Source organism: Gymnogyps californianus, chromosome 5 (assembly GCF_018139145.2).
Source record: "Gymnogyps californianus isolate 813 chromosome 5, ASM1813914v2, whole genome shotgun sequence".
Classification (NCBI taxonomy): Eukaryota; Metazoa; Chordata; class Aves; order Accipitriformes; family Cathartidae; genus Gymnogyps; species Gymnogyps californianus.
In genome coordinates, this window is record NC_059475.1 from 71,787,713 (window position 1) to 71,808,402 (window position 20,690).

General features: G+C 53.9%; 1 protein-coding gene across 1 annotated transcript; it reads right to left on the minus strand.

Moving 5' to 3' along the window:
- Positions 1–5,592: 5,592 nt before the first annotated feature.
- On the minus strand, positions 5,593–8,654 carry LRFN5 (leucine rich repeat and fibronectin type III domain containing 5). Its single transcript, XM_050897970.1, has 2 exons — positions 7,267–8,654; positions 5,593–6,535 (listed from the first exon to the last, which is right to left on the minus strand). The coding sequence occupies exons 1-2, from the start codon at positions 8,652–8,654 to the stop codon at positions 5,593–5,595; spliced, it is 2,331 nt and encodes a 776-aa protein (XP_050753927.1).
- Between the last annotated feature and the right edge of the window lie 12,036 nt (positions 8,655–20,690).

Here is a 20,690-nt window from a genome sequence, read left to right on the forward strand (position 1 = left end):
CCTCTCCCAATGGAAATCTCCCCTGCAGCGGAGATTGCACGGCTTGCACACAAAACACGGTGGGTGCCTCTGGAGAAGCAATCTGGCACTCACACGTAAAACTGACAGTCCGGGAGGAAAACCAGCTCGGCACCCAGCTAGGCACACCAACTTGCTCTCAACTTCCAGATTTATGACAGGAACGCTTTCTAAAGTGCAGTGCTTGAAATGACCTGAGGTGACACAGCTTGTTCCAGCACAACAAAACCAGGAGCTTATTCTGTTCATTTTCATACAGACAAAGTTTCCGACGTGGGGTCTCTCTGCAGCCAGCAATGTGCCACGTTTGCTTTTTTCCCTTTTTAGTTTCCTTCCTTCCAAGCTAAGCTTCGTTCTTTCTACAGCAGCACCCTTCACGCCCGGCTCTTGTGAATAAATCAATTATACTAAAAGTCTACAGTCAGCAAGACCAGTACGATTTGCCTTTTGTTGGTCTTGTATTACTGATGCCGGGGTGGTGCTTCACCCGTACCGCTTCAGCCCCACTAACCCGTGCACTTTTGTTTCGTGGACGTCTGTACTGTTGTGAAAGCAAGACCACAGCCACAGTCAAACAGTAAAAGTCAGGATAGGGCACGTGTATTCTTATTTACAGAGTTGATTTAATCTGACATTCAATGCCTAATGCGATGTACCTGCCCGCAGCCTGCACGGAAGGAAAGACAACACCGCTGCCCGTGCGGGGTGGGCTGGTGCCAGCCGGACCCTCGGCGGGTGCCGGATGCCCAGGGGGACGATTCAGCTCTGAGGGCAACAACGGCAGCGGGGGGGGCAGCGCTACAGAATGACTTGCAGAAGGGAATCTTTGCCGCCTGGAAGCCCCGGCTGGGCAGAGGTGCTGTGGTGGGTTACTTACCCAGCACAGCCCGGATCCGGCAGCACAGGCTCTGGCACCAGGTCCAGACACCCCAACATGCAGCAAAGCACACAGAAACACATTTGCGAAGGGAAAATACGGGATACGTATTTTCTGTAAGCAGGACCCTATTGACTTTGCCATGGTTTGCTTCTTTTAAACCAGAACTTTGACCAACATTAAAATTACTTACTACGTTACCAAGGGAAAGGCACTGCGTGATTTCATGGCTGTTGTTACTGCTGCTTTAGGAGAGCAGTAGCACAGCCCTGGTTGCAAGCAGCACCCTAGAACAGGACAGTAAATGTTCTTGAGCTATTGCAATGCTGACAGATGCTGCCATTCTGCAAGCGGTACCTCTGAGACTCCAGTTCCTCTCGATTAGAGAAGCGATAGTAAGCGATAGCAGCTGTGACCATTACTTCTGCTGGTTGAAGCAATTACTGGGGGAAGAAACGCGCTCCCTCTCTGCGCAGGGTGCCTGCTGGGGCTCTGGGTGCGGTTCCGCAGCAGCACAGGAAGGGCTACGCTGCGCCTTCTCAAGGGCACGCGCGCAGCGAGCGCTGGCTGCGGCAGGACTGTCGGCAGTCACGGCTCCGTGTCACTCCACCGGCCTGGGATGCTCAATGCCAGGCATCTGCCTGGCTCAGCGACCGCGCTCAGGTGCCTAAGGAGTTACTAGGAGATGCTTCGTGCAGTCCCGAAGCAGTGACCAGAGGGGCTTTCATGGTCCCCGGGAGGCAGGAGCGTCCCTGTGCTGCTGCCAGCAAGCCTCGAGCCTCCAGCAGCTTTGCAGCCAGCGGGGACGAGACAACCTCACGGCGGCACCTCGGCAGGACCCCCCCGGGCAGGCAGCGTGCTCCGGCAGCAGCCACCCCACGGCGGTGCAGGCAGCGGGGGCTGCCGGGCCCTTCCCAGCCAGAGCAACGTGTGCCCAAGAGCCGTGTCCCCTCTCCCAGGCACGGGACACACGGCTGTCGCTTTCCAGTTCACTCTTCGTTACTGCAGGGCTGCCCGGGTGCGTGGGGAGGGCTGTCAAACACACGGGAACACGCTGGCAGAAATAAAGCCACATTGGCACCCAGAGCGGAGCAGTACCATATATTCACTGTAAAGAACATGCCCAGAACACAAGCGGAAAGGCAGCACAGAAAACAACTAACACAACAAACTTTCAACCCAACAAAGCCCTGCTTCTCCATCCAAACATGGTTTGTACCAGCCCCCTTTAACACAACACGTATGCTCTGAGAAAAGGATTAGGAAAAGGTGTAAGAGGAAGCACGTGCCAGCAATTTTAGTAAGAGCAAACAAATTTCTGAAGTCGTTTCTCCCCTCCGGTGCTTGTGAAAAAAGACACCATCTCATGGCTAACACCTCGGTTAATCTGTTTTCGAGAAGCATGACAAGGAGCAGAGCCGCAGGCTGGGCGATGCCCGAGGGGCAGGTTTGCACCCGCTGGTTCAAGCCTCTGCAAACTCCCGTCTGCAGCCTGGGGTGAAGCCCGGACTGCAGTGCCAGGCCAGCCGCAGAGGTATCGCACCCCCCGCTCCCCCGACACCCCCAGGACTGCCCTACGTGTCGGCACCCATCACCCGCAACGGGGAACGCTCTGCTTGGCTTTACTGAACTCATACTCTCATTTCTGAAGCATTAGAAAATGTTGCAGTGCTGCACTCTGAAGAAAGACGTACCAGTGTGATTCTGATCACGGAATATCTCAGCACTTTTTCTGCCTCAAACTGTTGGCAACCTCTGGTTTTGCAGAACAGAAAGGACAGAGAATTTCCTCCTTCATAAGGCTTTCCACACTTTGACTGAATCAAGCCTGAATAAAACGAAATGTCCTGCTGCACAGTTACTCCAGTGAAAATGGCAGATTTCATGCCCAGTGCATTCCCAAGGGACACTCCTCTCTGCTGAAGAGAGAAAGCTGCACGAGACAAACGCTCAGCTATCCAGGTCTAACCATTCCTACACTATTAGCAGAGAATTAAATCAAACGCAGGGACATATGGTCCTTCTAAGTTGCTTATACAGATGCACTGTGGACAGAACACTCAGCTTTAGTGTTTAGAAAATGATTCGAGTAAAAAATTAAAAATATAAAAATAAACCTCCCTAAACCACAAGAAGCTATTAATATTTTAGCACTTTCACAAAACATTAGACACATTTACGTCCAATTTCAGACAACATATAAAGCATTTTCATTTGATGTTTTTAAAACGCGCGATTAAAACAAATGCCTCAGCAGAAAACCTTTAAAGCTATCTCCGTACCCAACCGCAAAGTGGAGGTACTGTCTGCAGAGAGCAGCTCCTCGCTGGGGCACGGAAGCACTCATTTTTCCCATGCTTGACAATGCCTTCATTATCAGACTACCAGAACTTGGAGAAATACATCACTGCCTCTGATGGTGCACTATTTTAATAGCTAGCTTCTGTGCATACAGCCCCTCGAGAAGAGCGTGGACTTCCAGAGAAATCTAAGGAGGGATTTTTTTTTTTTTTTAACTTTTCCAGCAGGAAGCAGGTATTTTAATTTTGAGGCTTCGTTTCCTTCTTGGTCTCTGCATTTCCCAAGGGAAGTAAAAGCGCTTTCTAAAAAAGAAACAGCCTCTTCCTTTTATGTCCTTTACACCACCCCCACCCAGACTCTGTTTTTCCACGACAGGCAGTAAAACCACCGAGAGCAACCCATGATGGCTGAGAGCAACAGGGGTCACTTGGTGTGCGCATCAGCCCCGAGCCCTGGGAGGCAGAGACCCCGGGGGGCTGCCGGGAGACGTTCCCTGCCGGGAGACGTTCCCTGCCACGACTGCTCTCGGGCCGGCCTGCTGCCCTGGTTAGAGCCAGGCTGTCTTCAGGCATCTGCTTGGGTTACGTTGCCCTCAAGAACAAGCACACAGGGTGCAAAATTTAACTATTCTATCACTTTAATGGCCACAAAGCCCATATCAAACCTATTATTTGGCATCTGAGAATGCACTAACGTTGCAGAGTTAAGCTGCCTCTAATTTAAACACAACGACCACACGAGTTTAATTAACATTAATTGTAGACTTTTCTTTAGAACGAGCAGAGCAGCAGAAGCACGTCTGCCATCCTCACAACGTGGGGTTTTCAACTGCTATCACCTATTGCCATACGTTTACGTCCTTACATAGTGGCCTGAAATTACTCTATCCCACACACGCCCCAAACAGCAGGTTAAAGATGAGACCGTCTTCCAGTCCCTTCATTGTGCACAGGGATTAAAGAGAACTGAAACAAAGCGTAGAGTTTACAGGAAATATGCCCCAAAAAGTCTAGGAAAGAAGGAGATGACCATCATCATCCCGATCGATCATCACTATGAGCTGCTGAACAGCTACGTCCCCGTCTGCTGCAGCCCTGCCCTGCAGTACCGGGGTCGACCTGCCCTCGCTGCCCCTGCTCGGCTCTCGCCCCTGCACCCCAAGGTGCCAGCGCTCTGTCCGGAGCTCGACCAGGTCACATCTCCCTGCCCCGCAGGAGGTCTGCAGGACTGCAGCGATGCCTGCCGCTGCGGCTGGGGTGCGGGGCGGCTCCCGCGTTTCCCTCGCCCACGTTTCCCACCTCCGTGCACGGGCGCTGACGAGAAGGGGACAGCCTCCACTGCACTGACTGCCAGCTCTGCAAACGGAGCAGCAAACCAAGCCTCGCGTGGGCTGGGAGCAACGGGCAGACACCTGCCCTGATCGCTGGTGCTGAACAGCAGCGTGTTTTTCCAGCGTTGGCACTAGGCAAAGCCATTGCCACGGCAGCCCCGGGCTCTTGGACGGGGCCGAGGAGGGTGCGCTGTGAGCGGGTGGCCGCTGCCGCCGCCGGACCCAGCACCGCGGGATGAGGGTGCTCAGGGACCGCGGGTTGGGCACCCTCTCGGGGAGACCCAGCGGTGGAGCCCTGCTGCTCCACCGGCGCCCAGCCCCAGCGAGCCAGACCCCGGTGGGAGGAGAGGGACCTCTCGCCCCAGCACCCTCCTCCTCCTCCTCCTCCTCCTCCTCCTCCTGGCCCCCACGGTGGGACCCGCCGAGCGGCGCCCACGGGCCCCGGGCACAGCTCCTGGGTGGGCAGTTACCGCGAGGCTGGCTGGTGTACGGAGTGAATATTTTATTTTACACAACATAACAACACAGCGTTGTTGTTTCTGTACAGCATCTGCCTAAAAACAAAGGCAACACCATTGTCACGGAAAAGAAATATACAGTCTGACCGTTTTAAAAAATATCATTTTACTGATTGATCCAGAAGTGGTTATTTGTTAGCTTGGAGGAAATTTCATTTCCTTTATAAAAGGCTTTTTCTGTGAAAACTCTCTCTTTTGTTTTCTGCTACTGCAGAACCAGGAAGCCAGTCCTAGAGTAGGGAAGGCACTGGTGCTGTTTCATGCTTTTTTTCACCCCTTAATCTTTTTTTTTCCTTTTTTTTTTTTTAATCTCTGAATGTTGCCTTCGGTTTTGATATTAAATAAAATCAAATGAAAACTAAATAAAACCCTGTGTGCACTGGGTGGCTTATACAGAACCCCGCATGAACAAGCCATTAATCAGCGAGACAGCAGTGGACTTCCAAATCCAATTCCCCGGGAGAGGGAGTTTCACACAACGTTTGGTGTTTTGTTTTTCATTAAAACAAAAACTAAAATTAAAAAAAAAAAAAGAAAAAAAAAGCAGGTCACACAGTGCTTTCCAATATCCACTCAGAACTGGAGAAAGTTGCTTTTCCACTATCCACATCAGAGCTGTCTGACTGGACTAGCATCCCGTTCATGGACATGCTCCTTTTGGACCGCAATCCACCTGCGCCCCGGGCGCTGCCGGGGCAGCGGGACTCCATCAGCTCGCCGCCCAGGGAGAGCCTGCGCTTGGCTCGGGATGCGTCAGCTGGCAAAGTGAGGAACTTACTTGGCTTTGATTGTGCTCTTTTGTACGTGGGGGCCCCTTTGACAGAGTCGGGGGGTCGGCTAGCTAACTGCAGGGCAGTGGAGTTATTTCTGTTAGTGTTTTGGGACTCGATACCGCTGACAGCTTCACTCTGCGGCTCGCTGCTTGGCTTTGGCCCCGGCTTTCGCTTCTGCTTCTGGGAGACAGAAGTGCTGGAAGTCCAGGCGGGAGGCAAAGCGGAGGTAGTGGTGGCCGAGTCCTGGCTGGAGCCGGTCTCCGGCGACTGCGTCACGCCGTCGCTGGCAGCCTTGCAGCACTGGACGACCTCTTCGTGCCCGACAGCCTGCTTGGACATCGACTGCGACAGCACCCCGCTGCAGCCCTGGATCTGAGCCCCGTTCGTCTGCGAGTACACGTTGCTGACCTTGGTGGCTTTCTGCTGCCCGTTGTTGTTACACACCTTGTAGCGGATCATGAGGATGATGATGAACACGAGCACGGAGGCCACGATGATCCCACCAATGATGATAATCATGGTCCCACCCAGGAACTGGGACTGCATGAAGTGGCAGCGCACGTAATCCTGCTCGGTGGTGAACTGCGTGCAGCCCACCACCCTGGTGGCGGTGAGCGAGGTGATCCCGTCGTCGTAGATGGCCAGGACGCACAGGTCGTACACAGTCCCAGCGGCCAGGTTGTTGACCAGGAAGGTTTTGCTTGTGGGAGGTATCATTCTGGGGGAGAAGGAAATCAGCGTGAATGAACCCGGCAGACCCGCAGGCACCTCCCCGCCGTGTGCTGCAGCCCCCGGCCGTGGTGAGCACCACCAGCGCTCGGCTCCTCCGCTCCTGCCGCCGCCCCTGCAGGGCTGCTCGCCATCCCCGCGGCAGCCGCTGCCCTGCGTTTGGTGCAGCAGCAGTCGCCACCAAGGCCCCCGGCACAGCTCGGCGTGGCAGAGCCCCCCATGAGAGCAACCACGTCAAAGACGTAAAAGAAATTACCAAGCAAAGACAGTTTTGAACGGTGTGACTGTTACCCCCGGCAGCACAGAACCTCTCTGCGCTCTGCCAGCACACCAGCGCGGACACCGCCAGAATGCACTACGAGGATTGCGTTTACGGACACCTTTCTCCCTGTGTTTTCATAAAGCCGAGAGCGTTAACATCCATTTAACTCATCTAACTTTACAACCTTTCTGCCAATCAGATCAGTTCAGAGGATTAGAGGTCCGTTTGGATTATCTAAAAATAACACCGCTCAAGGTAATTTCCCTATTTGCGAGTAGAAAATTGCATGAGTCTTTCCCGAGGCTCCCACCATCTGCTGCCACGGGCAGGGCTCTGCTCGGCCGGCGCGGCGCGGGAACCTGCCGCTCCGGCGGAGGGGGCTGCCCGGAGCCGGGGGCAGCACGTCAGCGCCGAGCAGCCTGGCAGGGCCCCGCACAGGCGGGCTGGGGCTGCCTTACCTGTAAACAAGGGAGTCATCGTAAGTACCGTTGTACTGGATTTGGAACATACGTATCCCAGGTATATTCCTCTGAAAATTGAATTTCAGCAGAGCGGTAGAGGATGTTGCTTCCGCAACAACCACCTTCTTGTCTTGGCTGACTTTAGTATCCCCGTTGCTACTGCTCGCGTTGGAGCCCGACTTGGTGGAAGTGGAGATATCCGAGGAGCCGGGGTCGGGCTCGTGGATGTGGTTCGTGCTGTTCAGCAAGTGGGGGAGTTTGATTATGTGCAGGTCCACCGTCTGCGTGGCCTCCCCGGCCGGATTGGAAGCAATGCAGGTGAAGGAGCCCGTATCCTTCACCGTCGTTATAAGGATGTCGAGCGTCCCGTTGTCGTACACCACGGACCTCGTTGCGTTTGAAATCAGCTTGCCCTCAGGTGAAATCCAATGAATCGCTGGTTCGGGGTCCCCCCGGGCCTTACACCGCAGTGCTGCCCGCTGGCCCTCCAGCACCCGCAGCTCGTGGGTGTGCCGGGTGATGAGAGGAGGCTCGCACAGGAACTCCTCCTCGGGGATCGACCAGAAGTACCGGCCGGACAGGAGCGTGGGAGAAGCACAGGTCTCCAGGTCGTCTTCCCTCGAAAGACGCCTCAGCCACAAAAGCTCACAGTTGCAATGCAAAGGGTTCCCACCAAAGCTCAACGCAAAAGTCGAGGGGCTGATAATTCCTGAGGTTGCTAGTACCTGAGCTCGCTGGAAGAGAGGATCAGGCGGTAGCTTCTGCAGTTTGTTAGACGTGACGTCCAACCTGGTCATCTTGTGGAGGTGGGAGAAGGTCCCCTTAGGAATATGGTCAATCATGTTGTGGTCCAGACTGAGCGTGTGCAAACTAACCATCTTCTCCACTGCATCCCAGGGGATGGTCTCCAGATTGTTGTAAGACAAATCCAATTCCTCAAGAGCTAAAACATCATCGAAAGCTGTGGAAGAAATTAAAGTCAGCTGGTTGTTGTTAAGTATCAAGTGGTGAAGATTGGAGAGTCCACTGAACATGTCATTAGTGATCTTAGTCAATCGGTTGCTGTTCAAATGCAAAGCCCGCAAATTGCGCAAGTCGGCAAATGCGTGAGGTGTAATAAAACTGATTGTATTCCTGGACAGCGTCAGGTCCACCAGGCTGGTCATGTTGGCAAAGTCTTTCCTTTTAATGTTTGTAACAAAGTTGTCTGCCAGCCGTAACTCCACGGTCCTCCTGTCAATGTTGGGAGGAACAAACAAGAGCCCTTTCTTGGCACAAAGGGTGGCAAGGTTCGGAGACAAAATCTGACAGACACAGCGCTTTGGGCAGATCTGGGCTCTCACCGCTATGCCAATGAACAGCAGAAACAAAAGCAGTTTTTCCATTGTAGATCAGGTTCAAGAGCCTGTAAGGGAGAGCAAACGTCTGTTAGTCTCTGCAAAATCAGCAAATGACATAATAAAAAAGCAAAGACAAACTGTCTGTGGTTAAATCATGAAACTGAGGTTCATGTAACGGTGTGTCATCCTCATCTTGTTACCTGATGTCTTTATCATTCTCCGTATCCTGACACAAGAGCTTCTATACTACCTTCCAGAAGAACAACTGAGAGAGAGGTGTGTTTGCGTACACACATACATACGCCCAGACACTTATATACAAATGACAAAGCAATTTAGAAGCAGCTGGTGGCACCGTACGTGGCGTCAGCAGAGCCTTTCGGGCCCCTCCTGCCAGAGCTCATCCCCGCCGTGCAAGGCACCTCCGCTCCAGGCACTCAGCTTTCCGACAGACGCTCCTGACCTCATGGTCTGGAGTCACTTTGCCATAATGCCATTTATGTGTTGAAAATGAGGGATGTTTCACGTGTGCTTTACTTGCTAAGCTAAAACTCTCAGCGGCCTCTACATCATGGCAATTCAATGGGTTTATAGCCATCTCCACCGAACATTTAAGCTCTTAACGCTATTTTCAGAATAAACTCAGAAGGAGCTAATTTTATGTCATTCAAAACCCAAAAATGCAAATAAAACAACAAAAAAAACCAACCCAAGAAAAGCCCCCACAACAACAGGGATCTAAATAAAAATGGAACATGGGCTAATTTTAGATCGTCGCTGTTTTCCCGGCTGCCACAGCCAGCAGCGCTGCACTCTTCTCCCGGAAAGCCTGACAGTTCAATTAGCCTTATCTCTTACATTGCCAGATCCAGGATCCTCACAGAGTATGGAAACAAGGAAGATAGCAACAGTGCCCACACCAGCTAAATGAAATCATCTATCAGTGACGACGCCAAAAGCTCCGCGAGAGCCGCGGCGCCGGTGCCTGCGCAGCCCCGCGTCAGCGTCCCCCCCACGGCGCGGGCAGGCGGGTGGGAAGGCGGACGCTCCTCCACGGAGCCGGCGGGCGGGAGGGAGCACCGTCCTGCGGAGGAGCACCTACGTGTCTGAGAGGGAACTTGTGCAGGCGTAAGCAACGGAGCTCAGAGGGACTCCGCATCGGAAATGAAGCACTCGGCTCCCTTCGGGACTGATAAAATTATACGTGTACAGATCGGATTACTCAGACGCATTATCATCCCAGAAACGTATTAATGAAGCTCATCTAAAATAAAATAAAGTTTCACAGCTAGCCGTAAGCAGGAGTCTTGAATCGTCATGGATATTTAAAGACATTTAACGTCAGAACAATAATTACTGCTCCTATTGTCCAGTCTGTCCATAATCCATCCACATTGCCGTGCAAACTAAGAGCAGCCAACAAGTTGCAAAAAGGATGAGTGAAAATACCAGCCTCTAGACCCTGCTCTTCAGCACTCTCAATTTATTTTTTTCCTGATACTTCTGCGGACTGTAGGTTTTCATGACTACTGGCTCCAACCCTTGAGTCCCCATTGGAAAAAAAAATAAGTATGCTACTGCGGTCTTCAACTGAGTATGCTACTGCGGGCATGGCCTATCACCACTGGAGTGCTGGGAACCGTTACCATAACCATTACCGTTACAGCTACCACTAATTGTAGCAGAAAGCAAACTTCCCAGGCAGCGTTCAAATATGTTTTGTGGATTCGGTTTCATCTGGCCCGTGCCAGCACTGCAGGTCGGGGTGGTCCTGCAGGTGAAACGGACTTGGAGGAGAATGGTGATGCCGAGCAGTGGAGGAGGAAGCACGGCAGAGCAAACCGCCTACTCCAACCCCCAAGCCCCGCTGGTGATGCCCGGCCAGCCACCTCCCGACACGGTGGCTGCAGTCATGGCCGGCGGCTGTCACCCACCCTTTCCAGGCGCGACTTTTCTCTTTTAATCTAGATCTGGCACGTACCAGATTCAAACGGACCCAGCAGCTCAGGGCATCCGCAGCACGACCGCCGGCATCCCCAGACAGTCTTGGCTGGGGACACCACGCTTATTTAGATTTGCTAACTTAATACTGCTAATTTAGATTTGTAGCTGTGATTAAAGTAATGTGCCTGGATTCAGCCAAGTTGATTTGAAAAGCCATACAAGATTAAAACCAAATCAGCGAGGTGCATTTACAAGTTTGGAAATACTGTTACAAGATGAAACAGCGACATAAGGAGACGTAGACTTAAACCATAGCTGGAATGACAAGGTTATGACGAGGTTACCCACCAGTGGACGTGGGTTTTTTGCATTTTAGGAGAGCTTTTGATACTGTCTCTGACAGTATCCTCTGGACAAAATGCCGGCTGTCCCCGGCACAGCACGGGTGAAGAGCAGGACAGGCCCAGCAGGCCCATCACCCCGGTCCAGCCGGGCGGGCACGGGCACAGGCACCGGCTGAGGACAGCAGATCGCAGCCTGCAAACACGGCCCATGGCCGCGGCTCCCCAGAGGAGGGAAAATGGACCACGGACGAGCACCCCGGGCCGCTTCCTATTTTTCAGGGCTACAATGACTGCACCTCTGGGAGGACAGCGCCCGCGGGGAGGGAGCAGCTCTGCCAGCCCTGGCCCCTGGCACTTGCCGGCAGGACGGCTCCAGGGGGTCGATTCAATAACCGCAGCGTTCCCCCCGAGGTGTGGGAGAGCGCGCAGGGATGGGTGACGGGTCCCAGGACGTCAGCCATTGCTCTGGGACAGTCGGGCTCCAGAGCCCTCGCTGCCCCCTGAGAAAAGCCCCCGTCCCATGCCCGGAGCAGGGGTGTTTGGAGGCATCTGCGCTCAGCCCCGGCAGGGTCCGGGTCGGGGCCGGGTCTGCTCACCAAAGGCAGAGCACACCATGGCAGCACATGCCTGCGAGCGGCTGCCGGCACCGCGCCGGGCTCCTCAGCAGCCTGACCTGGGGAGGGAGGACTGACGGGCCCACCCCGTGCCACGGAGATGGGGCTGGGCCAGCACCGGCACGACTGTTTTAAAATCCCGCCAAGTCCATCAGCTCTCTCATACTGCGGCTTGGGGAACTGCTGGGGGCAGGTGCTGGGGGAGAAAGGAGGAGGGCAGAGAAAAGCGGGCACGCCGTTTCTCTTGGACCGTGTCCGAGCCCTACACGGGAGCCTGTCTCCACACTGAGCTGTCTTAACCAAAGCCAAAGGTGCCTGTGGGCTCCCACCGCTGCCCAGCATCCAGCTGTTCCGGGTAAACAGTTCCTTATCCACCCTTACGAGGGTTTTTTAAAGCGTCACATAAGTTGTAATAGAAATGTGAGCAAAGCTTAGAAAAAGTTGTGTGTTGGCACAAATGCTCACGAGTGCTCTAAGATCTATATGTCATGCAAAGACGTACTGACATTTGCAGCTGAAGAACAGTACCGGACACTTCAGCTGATAGAAACAGCAAAACCGCACTCGGATCTCAATGACCAGGCCGGTGCCGCAGCCTGCGTGCCTCCACTGTGCAGAGACGGGACAGCCCGTCCTCCCCAGGCGGGACGTCACCCCCTCACCGCAGCAGCAGCAAACACGTTTCGCCGCCTCGCTGACAGAACGCAGAGGATGTCCTCATGGGCGTGCTCGGCATAGTACGCTGTCCCATGGCTATGGCCCACAACCGAGATATTCCAGAAGACAGCAGGAACTGCAGGATCTGGTGGCTTAGAAGAACAGCTGCCGTAAGAAGACACGTCTTTTGAAAGTCAGCCAGGCCGTGCATCCTCTCCTTCCCCAGCACACCTCGTCCCGCACACAGGTAACTCGCAGCGACAGCAGCACTAACACAGCTTACAGCTCGTTGAAGAAAACACCTTTTCGACTAAGCAAAGCATTATCCGGTTCTCATTACTTGCTTAAAAAATAAAAAAGAAGAAAGAGAAAGCACATTATTACCATAAAAGAAATATAGAATACCTAGTTTCCTAGGAAGGTGTGCATTGCTTTCATTTACTACTTGGTGCCTGCAAAAAGATAGGGATAATCAAGCTCCTCATGTGACATCTGTGATTCACGCAAAAAAGGCTCTCATATACTAATTTTTAAATCAATTTTGTTGCTACATTTGATAATTTGAGTTATTCAATCTGTCTATAAAAACTAACTACAAATTACAGCGGGCTGCATGCCTCACTGCCATACAGATGCGAAAACTGTGTCTCCAAAGAGCAAACAACCCCATCAACCCCCGGTGCACGCTGCCTTCGGGACTGGGGCAGACCTGCCTGCTGCTCTCCTATCAACCTGAAATAACTGCACTAAGGCATTGTCCCCAGGCTGCTGTTTCTGTTTCAGAGCAGAGGAAGTCCTTCCCCTTATTCACTTTTCCCAGCTACAGAGCGGGTCCGACAGCGGTTCGGCAGAGCCTGGGCTCGTGGGGGCAGGGACCCGTCTTCCCTGTTGCCCCGCTTACCACCTCTGCCCTGGCAGCTCTCAGGTGGGGCAGGCCGACGTGATGGGCAACAGTTCAGCGTTCCTTCCCCTGCTGAGTGTTTCTCACATGGCTTTTGGATTTTGCACGGCTCCATCTCAGCTGTGCTCCCAGCGCGGACTTCAGGCTCCTGCTGCCCCAAGTCCCAGCGGCTGTAAAACAGCCGTCCCAGCACGCAGGAGGTACCCTGAGCTCGCCTGGGACAAAGCCCGTGCACGGGCAGGGTGCAGGGACAGCTGGGGCAGACACTCCGGCCCCCCGGCGCCGCAGACTGCTCTGCAAGATCCACTGGAGGAGGATGGCTCCCACCGCTTCCAAGAGGAGCCACGCCGCCGCCATCGGAAGCCACCTCCCCTCTGAGGGTAGCCACCCCCGGTAGCCCCCAGCGCTCCCCTGGGCACGCGCGGACCCGTCCGTTCAGGATTTCCCGAGGAGGCAGACCTGAATCAGAAACCTCTGCGGGGGTTTGCCGGGCGAGGTGCGGCACCGGGGCACGGTCGGAGTGACCCCAGCCCGTACACGGCACTGCCGCACCAGAGCCTCCCGCCCGGCACCGCCGGGGCGCTGGGCCTGCGGGGAAAACAGCAGCGCCCGTGCACGCCTCAAAGGCACCCCATCAGCAGCGGGCGATGGAAATAAATGACCACCCACCGGTTCTAGCAACAAATTGAGGTCATGTAAAGAGCTAATGAATTTGAAATTTCTGCCTGGAATTGATCCAAGGGACACGGGAATGAAATGTCACATACGCCAGGCTGAGATTGCTTCTTTTTCCCGATGTGCTGCTTGCTGGGGTTTCTTTGCCCCCATCTTCTTTGGGAGCAATAGGTTTTATGATACTTAGCGCAGCATCTGCCGATGAGTCCAGTGCTACAAAGGGCCATTTACATATTGTGAATTACATAGCAAACGGAAGCAGCGGGATCCAAGAGACAGGAATTAATTAGCAAACGATTTCCACTGCATCAGATTCTGTTCAGATAGTAGGTGCTACACAAAGTCAGCGTGCCAGGGAAACCCAGTGCGGCACACCGGTAGCTGTTCAGTGCCAACTGCTAATACGGTGCCTGGCTCAGACATAATCTGTCATCACTAAGGTCATGACAGAAGCTATTGACTGCCTTTCCTACCCCTCCAGGCCTCAGCAGAAGTTGTGATTTTCAAGGTCTTTGCAAATGCAATTTCGTGGTGGGGGAAAAAAAGTCTACAAGCTGATGATATTCACCTGCTGGGGATGAAGGATGGGGAAATAGCTGACACCAGTCACCAAAGGCATCCTGCAGCCATGCTAAAATGGGTGCATATAAATGAAGATGCTGTGATATACGGCATACCAGCTGCTAAAACTACTTAAACAGAGAACAAGGAGCTTCAATTTCACAAAGGTCAATGGTTTGTAAACACACCTGAGTGTTTTGCTGAATCGGAAACAAAGCACCTAAGAAAACAGAAACACTCAGATAAAAGAACCTCACCCAGAGGTTTCCCTGGGGGCTCTGCTGGCCGCCCAGCCACTGCACAGGCCAGGACCACCGGCCAGGACCACGGTCTCTCGCCCCAGCAGCGTGCATGAAGTGCTCCACCAGCCGCAAAGCCCTCTCACACTGGTGAGGAGCAACATCTCCCGATACGGGCAGCACGGAGCCCTCAGCTGCAAGGCAGCTCCTTCTGAGGTCCAGCCTGCCTATCTGCTTTGGGGGGAGGACATGCTGCTTCGGTTCTTTGACACTTGTAATATTTGCTGTAGGACTGAACAGGTTAATCACCACTGTGAGGCATGCTACGGTGGAAATACTGTGGCCCAGTCTTTGTTAAAGGGCTTCAAACACTGCAACGAACACAGCTGCACCCCCTCTAACCTCTGGGAATTTAAAAGCTACAGGACATCAAATTGTGCTTGCTCCAGGGCGTCCTTCGGTGCACCTGACGCTGCCGCAGAGGTGGTCAGGTATGCTCCAGAGGTTACGTCCCCCTGTAAATAACGAAGTACAGCCCAGCGCTGGAGGCAGGCTGGCTAATGAGCTGTTTCACGTAGCTGCTCTCATTTTCCTCCAGCCTTAAGCCGCAAACGATACGCGTGCAAAGCAATGCATTCTGGGAGGCAATTTTTCTCCCCGTAATGAGGTCTAAACTGGCAAGATTAAAGTGAACAATAACAATTATTTTAATTAAAGAGATTTCTAGAGAAAGCAGAACCGGTATCAGTAAGCCCTAGACCGTGCCGCACGCCTGGCTCACATCTGAGAGCAAAGCTTCCATGGTTCTCACAGCCGGCAGCAGGGCACGCTGCCGAAAACAAAGGGTGAGGCAGCCCCTGCCCAAGAGGGGGTCTCGTGGGGGTCTGCACCCCTTCCCTGGAGCATGCAGAAAGGGGGGCAGCAGCTGGGGGGGCACCCAGCCGCAGGACCCAGCAGCAGGCCTGGCAGCGGCAGAGCTGCAAGCAGCTCTTCACCAGGAGATGGCTGAGGAAGCAATGGCGCTGGGGAGAAAAGGCTGCCCCGGCAGGGACGGGGGTCAGCACGGCACCGGCACGGCGGGCTGGAAGCAGTGCTGGGCATCCTTCATCTGCTGCCTGTGCGGGGCCGGGAAGGTGCTCCTGGGGAAGGACCACGTACATCAGCGCATCCCACCCACCAGGGCTTTCTGTAAGCAACCGCCAACAGCCCGCGCCGGAGCTGGAAACACGGGTCAGGCTGACCTCTGATCCGAGCCATGAAGTCCCTCTCCGGTTCTGTCTGAGGCAGAAAATCAACCGGTTTTCTCCAGACAGAAATAAGACGACCACAATGCTGTGGTGTGAACAGCAAAACTGCAAACTAGAGCTCCCAGGAGGCAGAGGATGCTTCAATCAGCAAGTAATGGCAGCAAGGAGGGCAAGGCAGGACAGACGACGAGGTGCAAGGGGGAGTGAAGGTGAGGCTCCCCACGCTGTCTGTCCCAGCCAAGGGCCAGGGCAGGGGACACTTCTGCCTTTCGGTGCCAGGCCCTTTCGCCCTGCCTGGGGCTGCGGAGGGGAGGAGGACGGGCGGATCTCCCACCAGCCCGCCGTGGCCGGGTCCAGGCCTGCCATGGCCCACGGAGTAATCGCAGCACTGCACAGGAACCCTGCATGGGAGCGACGTGCCGAGCCACAGCCATGCTTGCACCAGAGCCAGGAGCAGGTCTCCCAGACCTGAGCCCAGTTCGGTCTGTGTTCTCCTGCCTGAGCACCGCTCGGTGAGGCCATGGGAGCACCATCACCATGTGGCACCGGGCAGCCACAGGCCGGGGCTCCAGCACACTGGAGAGTAGCGCTGGCAGCCAGAGTCCGGGTCGGGTACCCCAACTCCAGCTACCCTCGGCTTCAGTCTGGGACCATGTCAGCGGTAACAGAACAGTCATTACTTTATAGCAGGACAAAATGCCCACCCTGTCAGTATATTAACTTAATTCCTTTATTAATCAATTAACCATTTACTAAATTGGCACAGCTAAATTTCTGAGGAAGAGTGCAAATATTAACCTGCTAGAAAAAATACTGGCTGCTGCATAATAGCAATGATAGTATGTGCTGGCACACCTGCTCCCCCGGGCCCTGCGTGGCAAGCCCCCGGCGATACAGGGCAGCCCCGGTGTGGGGCAGGCAGCGCGCCCCATCTCCCCTGCCCCTGGGCTCCCTCCCCTGGGAGCTACCCGGACGAAAGGTTTGCACTAGGAAGTGTTAGGCACGACAACAGTAAAAAATAATTACATTGCCCAGGGTACTGAGTACAGAGAGTAGCATGAAACTACGACATGCAGCATACACGGAAACAAACCCTTGAAACACCAACTATCTCCAAGTGATTAGTGCTTTGATTCACAAACACAGCGCTTTTTTTGTATTCTCCTGTGCACAGTAAGCCTTTCCCTGAAGGAAGGAGTGATTATGCAAACTATCGGGGAGTCCTTCACTCAAGCGCGTACCAACGTCCTAAAGACACCTTGTAAGAAAAACCTGTATCTTGAGAACATTTGCCTGTGTCCGATTACAGACAGGCAGTGCCGGCTGCACCCGCAGCCGTGGCAGGTCAAGGTGCTGAGCAGCTGGTGACACAGCACAAGGGCACCGAGATGGTTTGTCCGGCACAGGAGGAACCACAACCAGACCGAGCTGTAATCCAGGAAAACAGTGTTCCCAGGGGAAGGCCCAGAGCTGGAAGGTAAGTGACACAGAGCAAACAGAGGCAAATGCAAGCAAACTGGCATGAGAAGCTTGGGGCGGGAGGCGAGCACCTTCAGGCAGGAGCCAGTTACTGGGCACGACAGACATGTCCCCTAAAGCCAGGGGTGCCACCTGTGACGGGGGACCGACCCACAGCTCACGTGGGACTAATGCAAACAACAGGTACCAGTGCGACTGTCACACCGCCGCTGCTACCGATGGACACCAGCCCTACGCAGCCGGCACAGCCCCGGCACAGCGCTGCTCCCGCGTGCAGCCCTCAGCCACCGCCGCCGAAGGGCTCCACGCTGAGTCACGGGAGCCCCCTTACACCTTGTCTTCAATGTGGTCTGATTCCGTAATGCATCTGAATTTTCCCTTGCTGTGCTGTGCTGGGCAATGGCATCCCACTAATGTTCTGGCATGTCGGTGAGATGGGACAGCTGGGGGGTATCCTAACGCCCGGGTCTGGCGTACGGGACAATATATCGTACCACATGTTCAGGTTTAGGCCAAGGGTCTAAACCTTTCACTGAGAGGTTTGATGTCTCTGCTGAAGGACCACCAGAAGGAAGTAAGCCACGAGCACCCGTGCAGACGGGTGTCACGTGCAGTCGTGACACGGACACGAGGGGAAGCACTGGCTATTTTGGGTGTGCAGCTTCTCACCCACCCGGACAAACGCCCGACAGCCCGAAGCAGCCTCGGGGGTTTGCTGTGGTAGGAGAGAGGCCGTGTCTTGGGCTGTATTAAAAGGATACTAAACTCATTATTACTGTTAATTTTACACATTCCTCAGTTGTCCGTCTGCCCTGGGGACAGCCAAGCAGCAAGGAGCTGTCAGGTGCCAGAAGAGAACTGAGGTGTTGCAGCAGTTTGGCCTTCTATTCCCCACAGTTCATCTGTTTCATGAGCAACTCTACTGCCTTTGATTTTTTGTGATTGTCGTGGTTTAACCCCAGCCAGCAGCCAAGCACCACGCAGCCGCTCCCTCACTCCCCCCAGCTCCCAGTGGGACGGGGAGGAGAATCGGGAAAGAAGGTAAAACTCGTGGGTTGAGATAACAACGGTTTAGTAACTAAAGTAAAATATAATACTAACAATAATAATAATGAAATATAAAAATAATAATAATGAAAAGGAATATAACAAAAAAAAGAAGAGGGAAAAAAAGAAAAAAAAAAGGTGATGCACAATGCAATGCTCACCACCCGCTGACCGATGCCCAAGCAGCGATCTGCCCCTCCTGGCCAACTCCCCCCAGTTTATATACTGGGCGTGATGTTCTATGGTATGGAATATCCCTTTGGCTAGTTCAGGTCAGCTGTCCTGGCCATGCTCCCTCCCAGCTGCTTGTACACCCACTTGCTGGCAGAGCAAGGGAAACTGAAAAATCCTTCACTTAGGATGAAGACTACTTAGCAACAACTAAAACATCAGCGTGTTATCAACATGATTCTCACACTAAATCCAAAACACAGCACTGTACCAGCTACTAGGAAGAAAATTAACTCTGTCCCAGCCGAAACCAGGACAGTAATCTTCAACATAATTTGCAAGTTGTTACTTGTACTTATTTTGTCTGCTGATTTTATTATAACCCATAAGATCAGAGCGTTTTGATATAATACTTTGTTTCAAAATCTCATCAGTGTAAAACAGACAAACGATGCATCAAGGGCACCAACTTCACTGCAAACTCCTGCCGCCTTGGGGCGGGTGCCCTGGCCTGCAATCCATTGTGCCTGCGGCTCCCTGGGAAACCGGCTGCTCCATGTCTTTCTGCGATCATCCCAATGCACGAGCAACCCATTAGAGTGGCAGGAAGGTAAGCAGACGTCCGGTTCAGCTTTAATCCAGGACGTAAGTTCCTGACCCTGGTCTCAGCGTGGCGGGGGGGGCACACAGCCACGCAGCAGGACCCCCAGGCACAGGTCCCATGGGAGCACAGCCTATCCATCCTGCCGGGCCAGGACACCCTGGCCAGCACCCTCAGCCGTGGGAGGGAGAGCTCCTGCACCCGCTCCCGCTGCCGGCTGCCTGCGCCCCCGTCCTCTCGCCCAGCCGCTGCCCCACGAGCAGAGACGGAGATCCCTGCCTGAAGCACCACAGCCGGGACGGGCACCCCATGCCCGAGCACATCGCCTGCCCCAGCCCCTCCTGCTGCCTCCAACCTGGCCTTGGGGGAGCACCAGCGGCTGGGCTGGGCGCAAACTGGTGGTCTGCAGTATTAGAGTTCAATTGCTGCCAAGTCACCTGGTGAGCACCGGTATTGCTAATGGGGAACACGGGATTTGCTACACAAAATCAGGTCACTGGGATGTCTCATCCTGCACCTTGCTGCTGGAAGCGGCTGATCCTCACCAACTTCCAGAAGGCAGCCCTGAGCAAACAACGCAACCCTCCCCGGGACAGACCCACGCCTCCTGCGTGCTTTTAACTTTCCCGTGCATGCCCTGCTATCTGTGATTATCTCAGCCTGCAGTGCCACTAATGATTTTAAAATTACTCATCGCTCCTTGATTCTCATGCCCTGTTTGGTCACTGACCTCAAAGGACCTTCACACATATTGTATCGTAGTTCTGCATCCTGGGTAGAAAACCTCCCTTGCGTCATCACAGCTGTCCAGCTTATTCAGGAAAGAACGGGAAATGATGTAAAGGAAACTCAATCAGGGGAAGGCAGACCCCTCTGCAGAAGACAGAACCGCTGAGGTTGGCAGGACCTCTGGAGACCGCCTCGCCCATCCCACCCCTGCTCAGGCAGGCTGGGCTAAAGCAAGCCGCCAGGGCCGTGTCCCTCAGACATCAGGTATCTCCCAGCACCACGAGCCTTGCTAGAGCGGGCACAAGGTGAGACCCCGGCTCAGAGCGAGGGCCCAGGGCCGGCACTGCCACTTCACACAGGGACGCTCCCCCTCCTGGCATGACGTATGTTTCTTCCTCAAAAGCTCCGTGCCTGGATTTGTGCTGTTTCTCACCTGTCTGCTACACAACAAAATGCTTCAGCTCTTGCCCTTGCAGAGTACAGCTTAAAAACATGCCCGTAAAGTTCAGAAATTGAGGAGAAAAATAGGGTGATTATCCTTTATTTACTTTTAAAGCACTTTATTTTAGAATTGTTTCATATTGTCTGGAGCAGACAACACTCAAAAATGCCAAGTCCTCAAAAAGGTAAAAACAATACCGGGTTCCCTGCACCAGTGCAAACGGAGCATGGCTCCCGAGTCATGGCTGAAGAGTTTCCAGCAGGAGCCGGGGAACATGGACACTTTCCAGGCACTCAGTTCCCTCACTTCTGCTGACACAGCTCTTTGTGTCCTGCATTTCCGCAGCACTGCCGGAGCCTTCCCGGGAGGCGTCGGGAGGTTCGGGATCCCAAGCTTGAAGCCAGCCCCGTGCTCAGGGGGGCTGCCCGGT

Coding starts and splice junctions, on each gene's coding strand:
- LRFN5 (XM_050897970.1), bottom strand. CDS start 8,654: ATGGAAAAACTGCTTTTGTTTCTGCTGTTCATTGGCATAGCGGTGAGA. Junction 6,536..7,266: donor GATGACTCCCTTGTTTACAG/GTAAGGCAGCCC, acceptor CTTCTCCCCCAG/AATGATACCTCCCACAAGCA.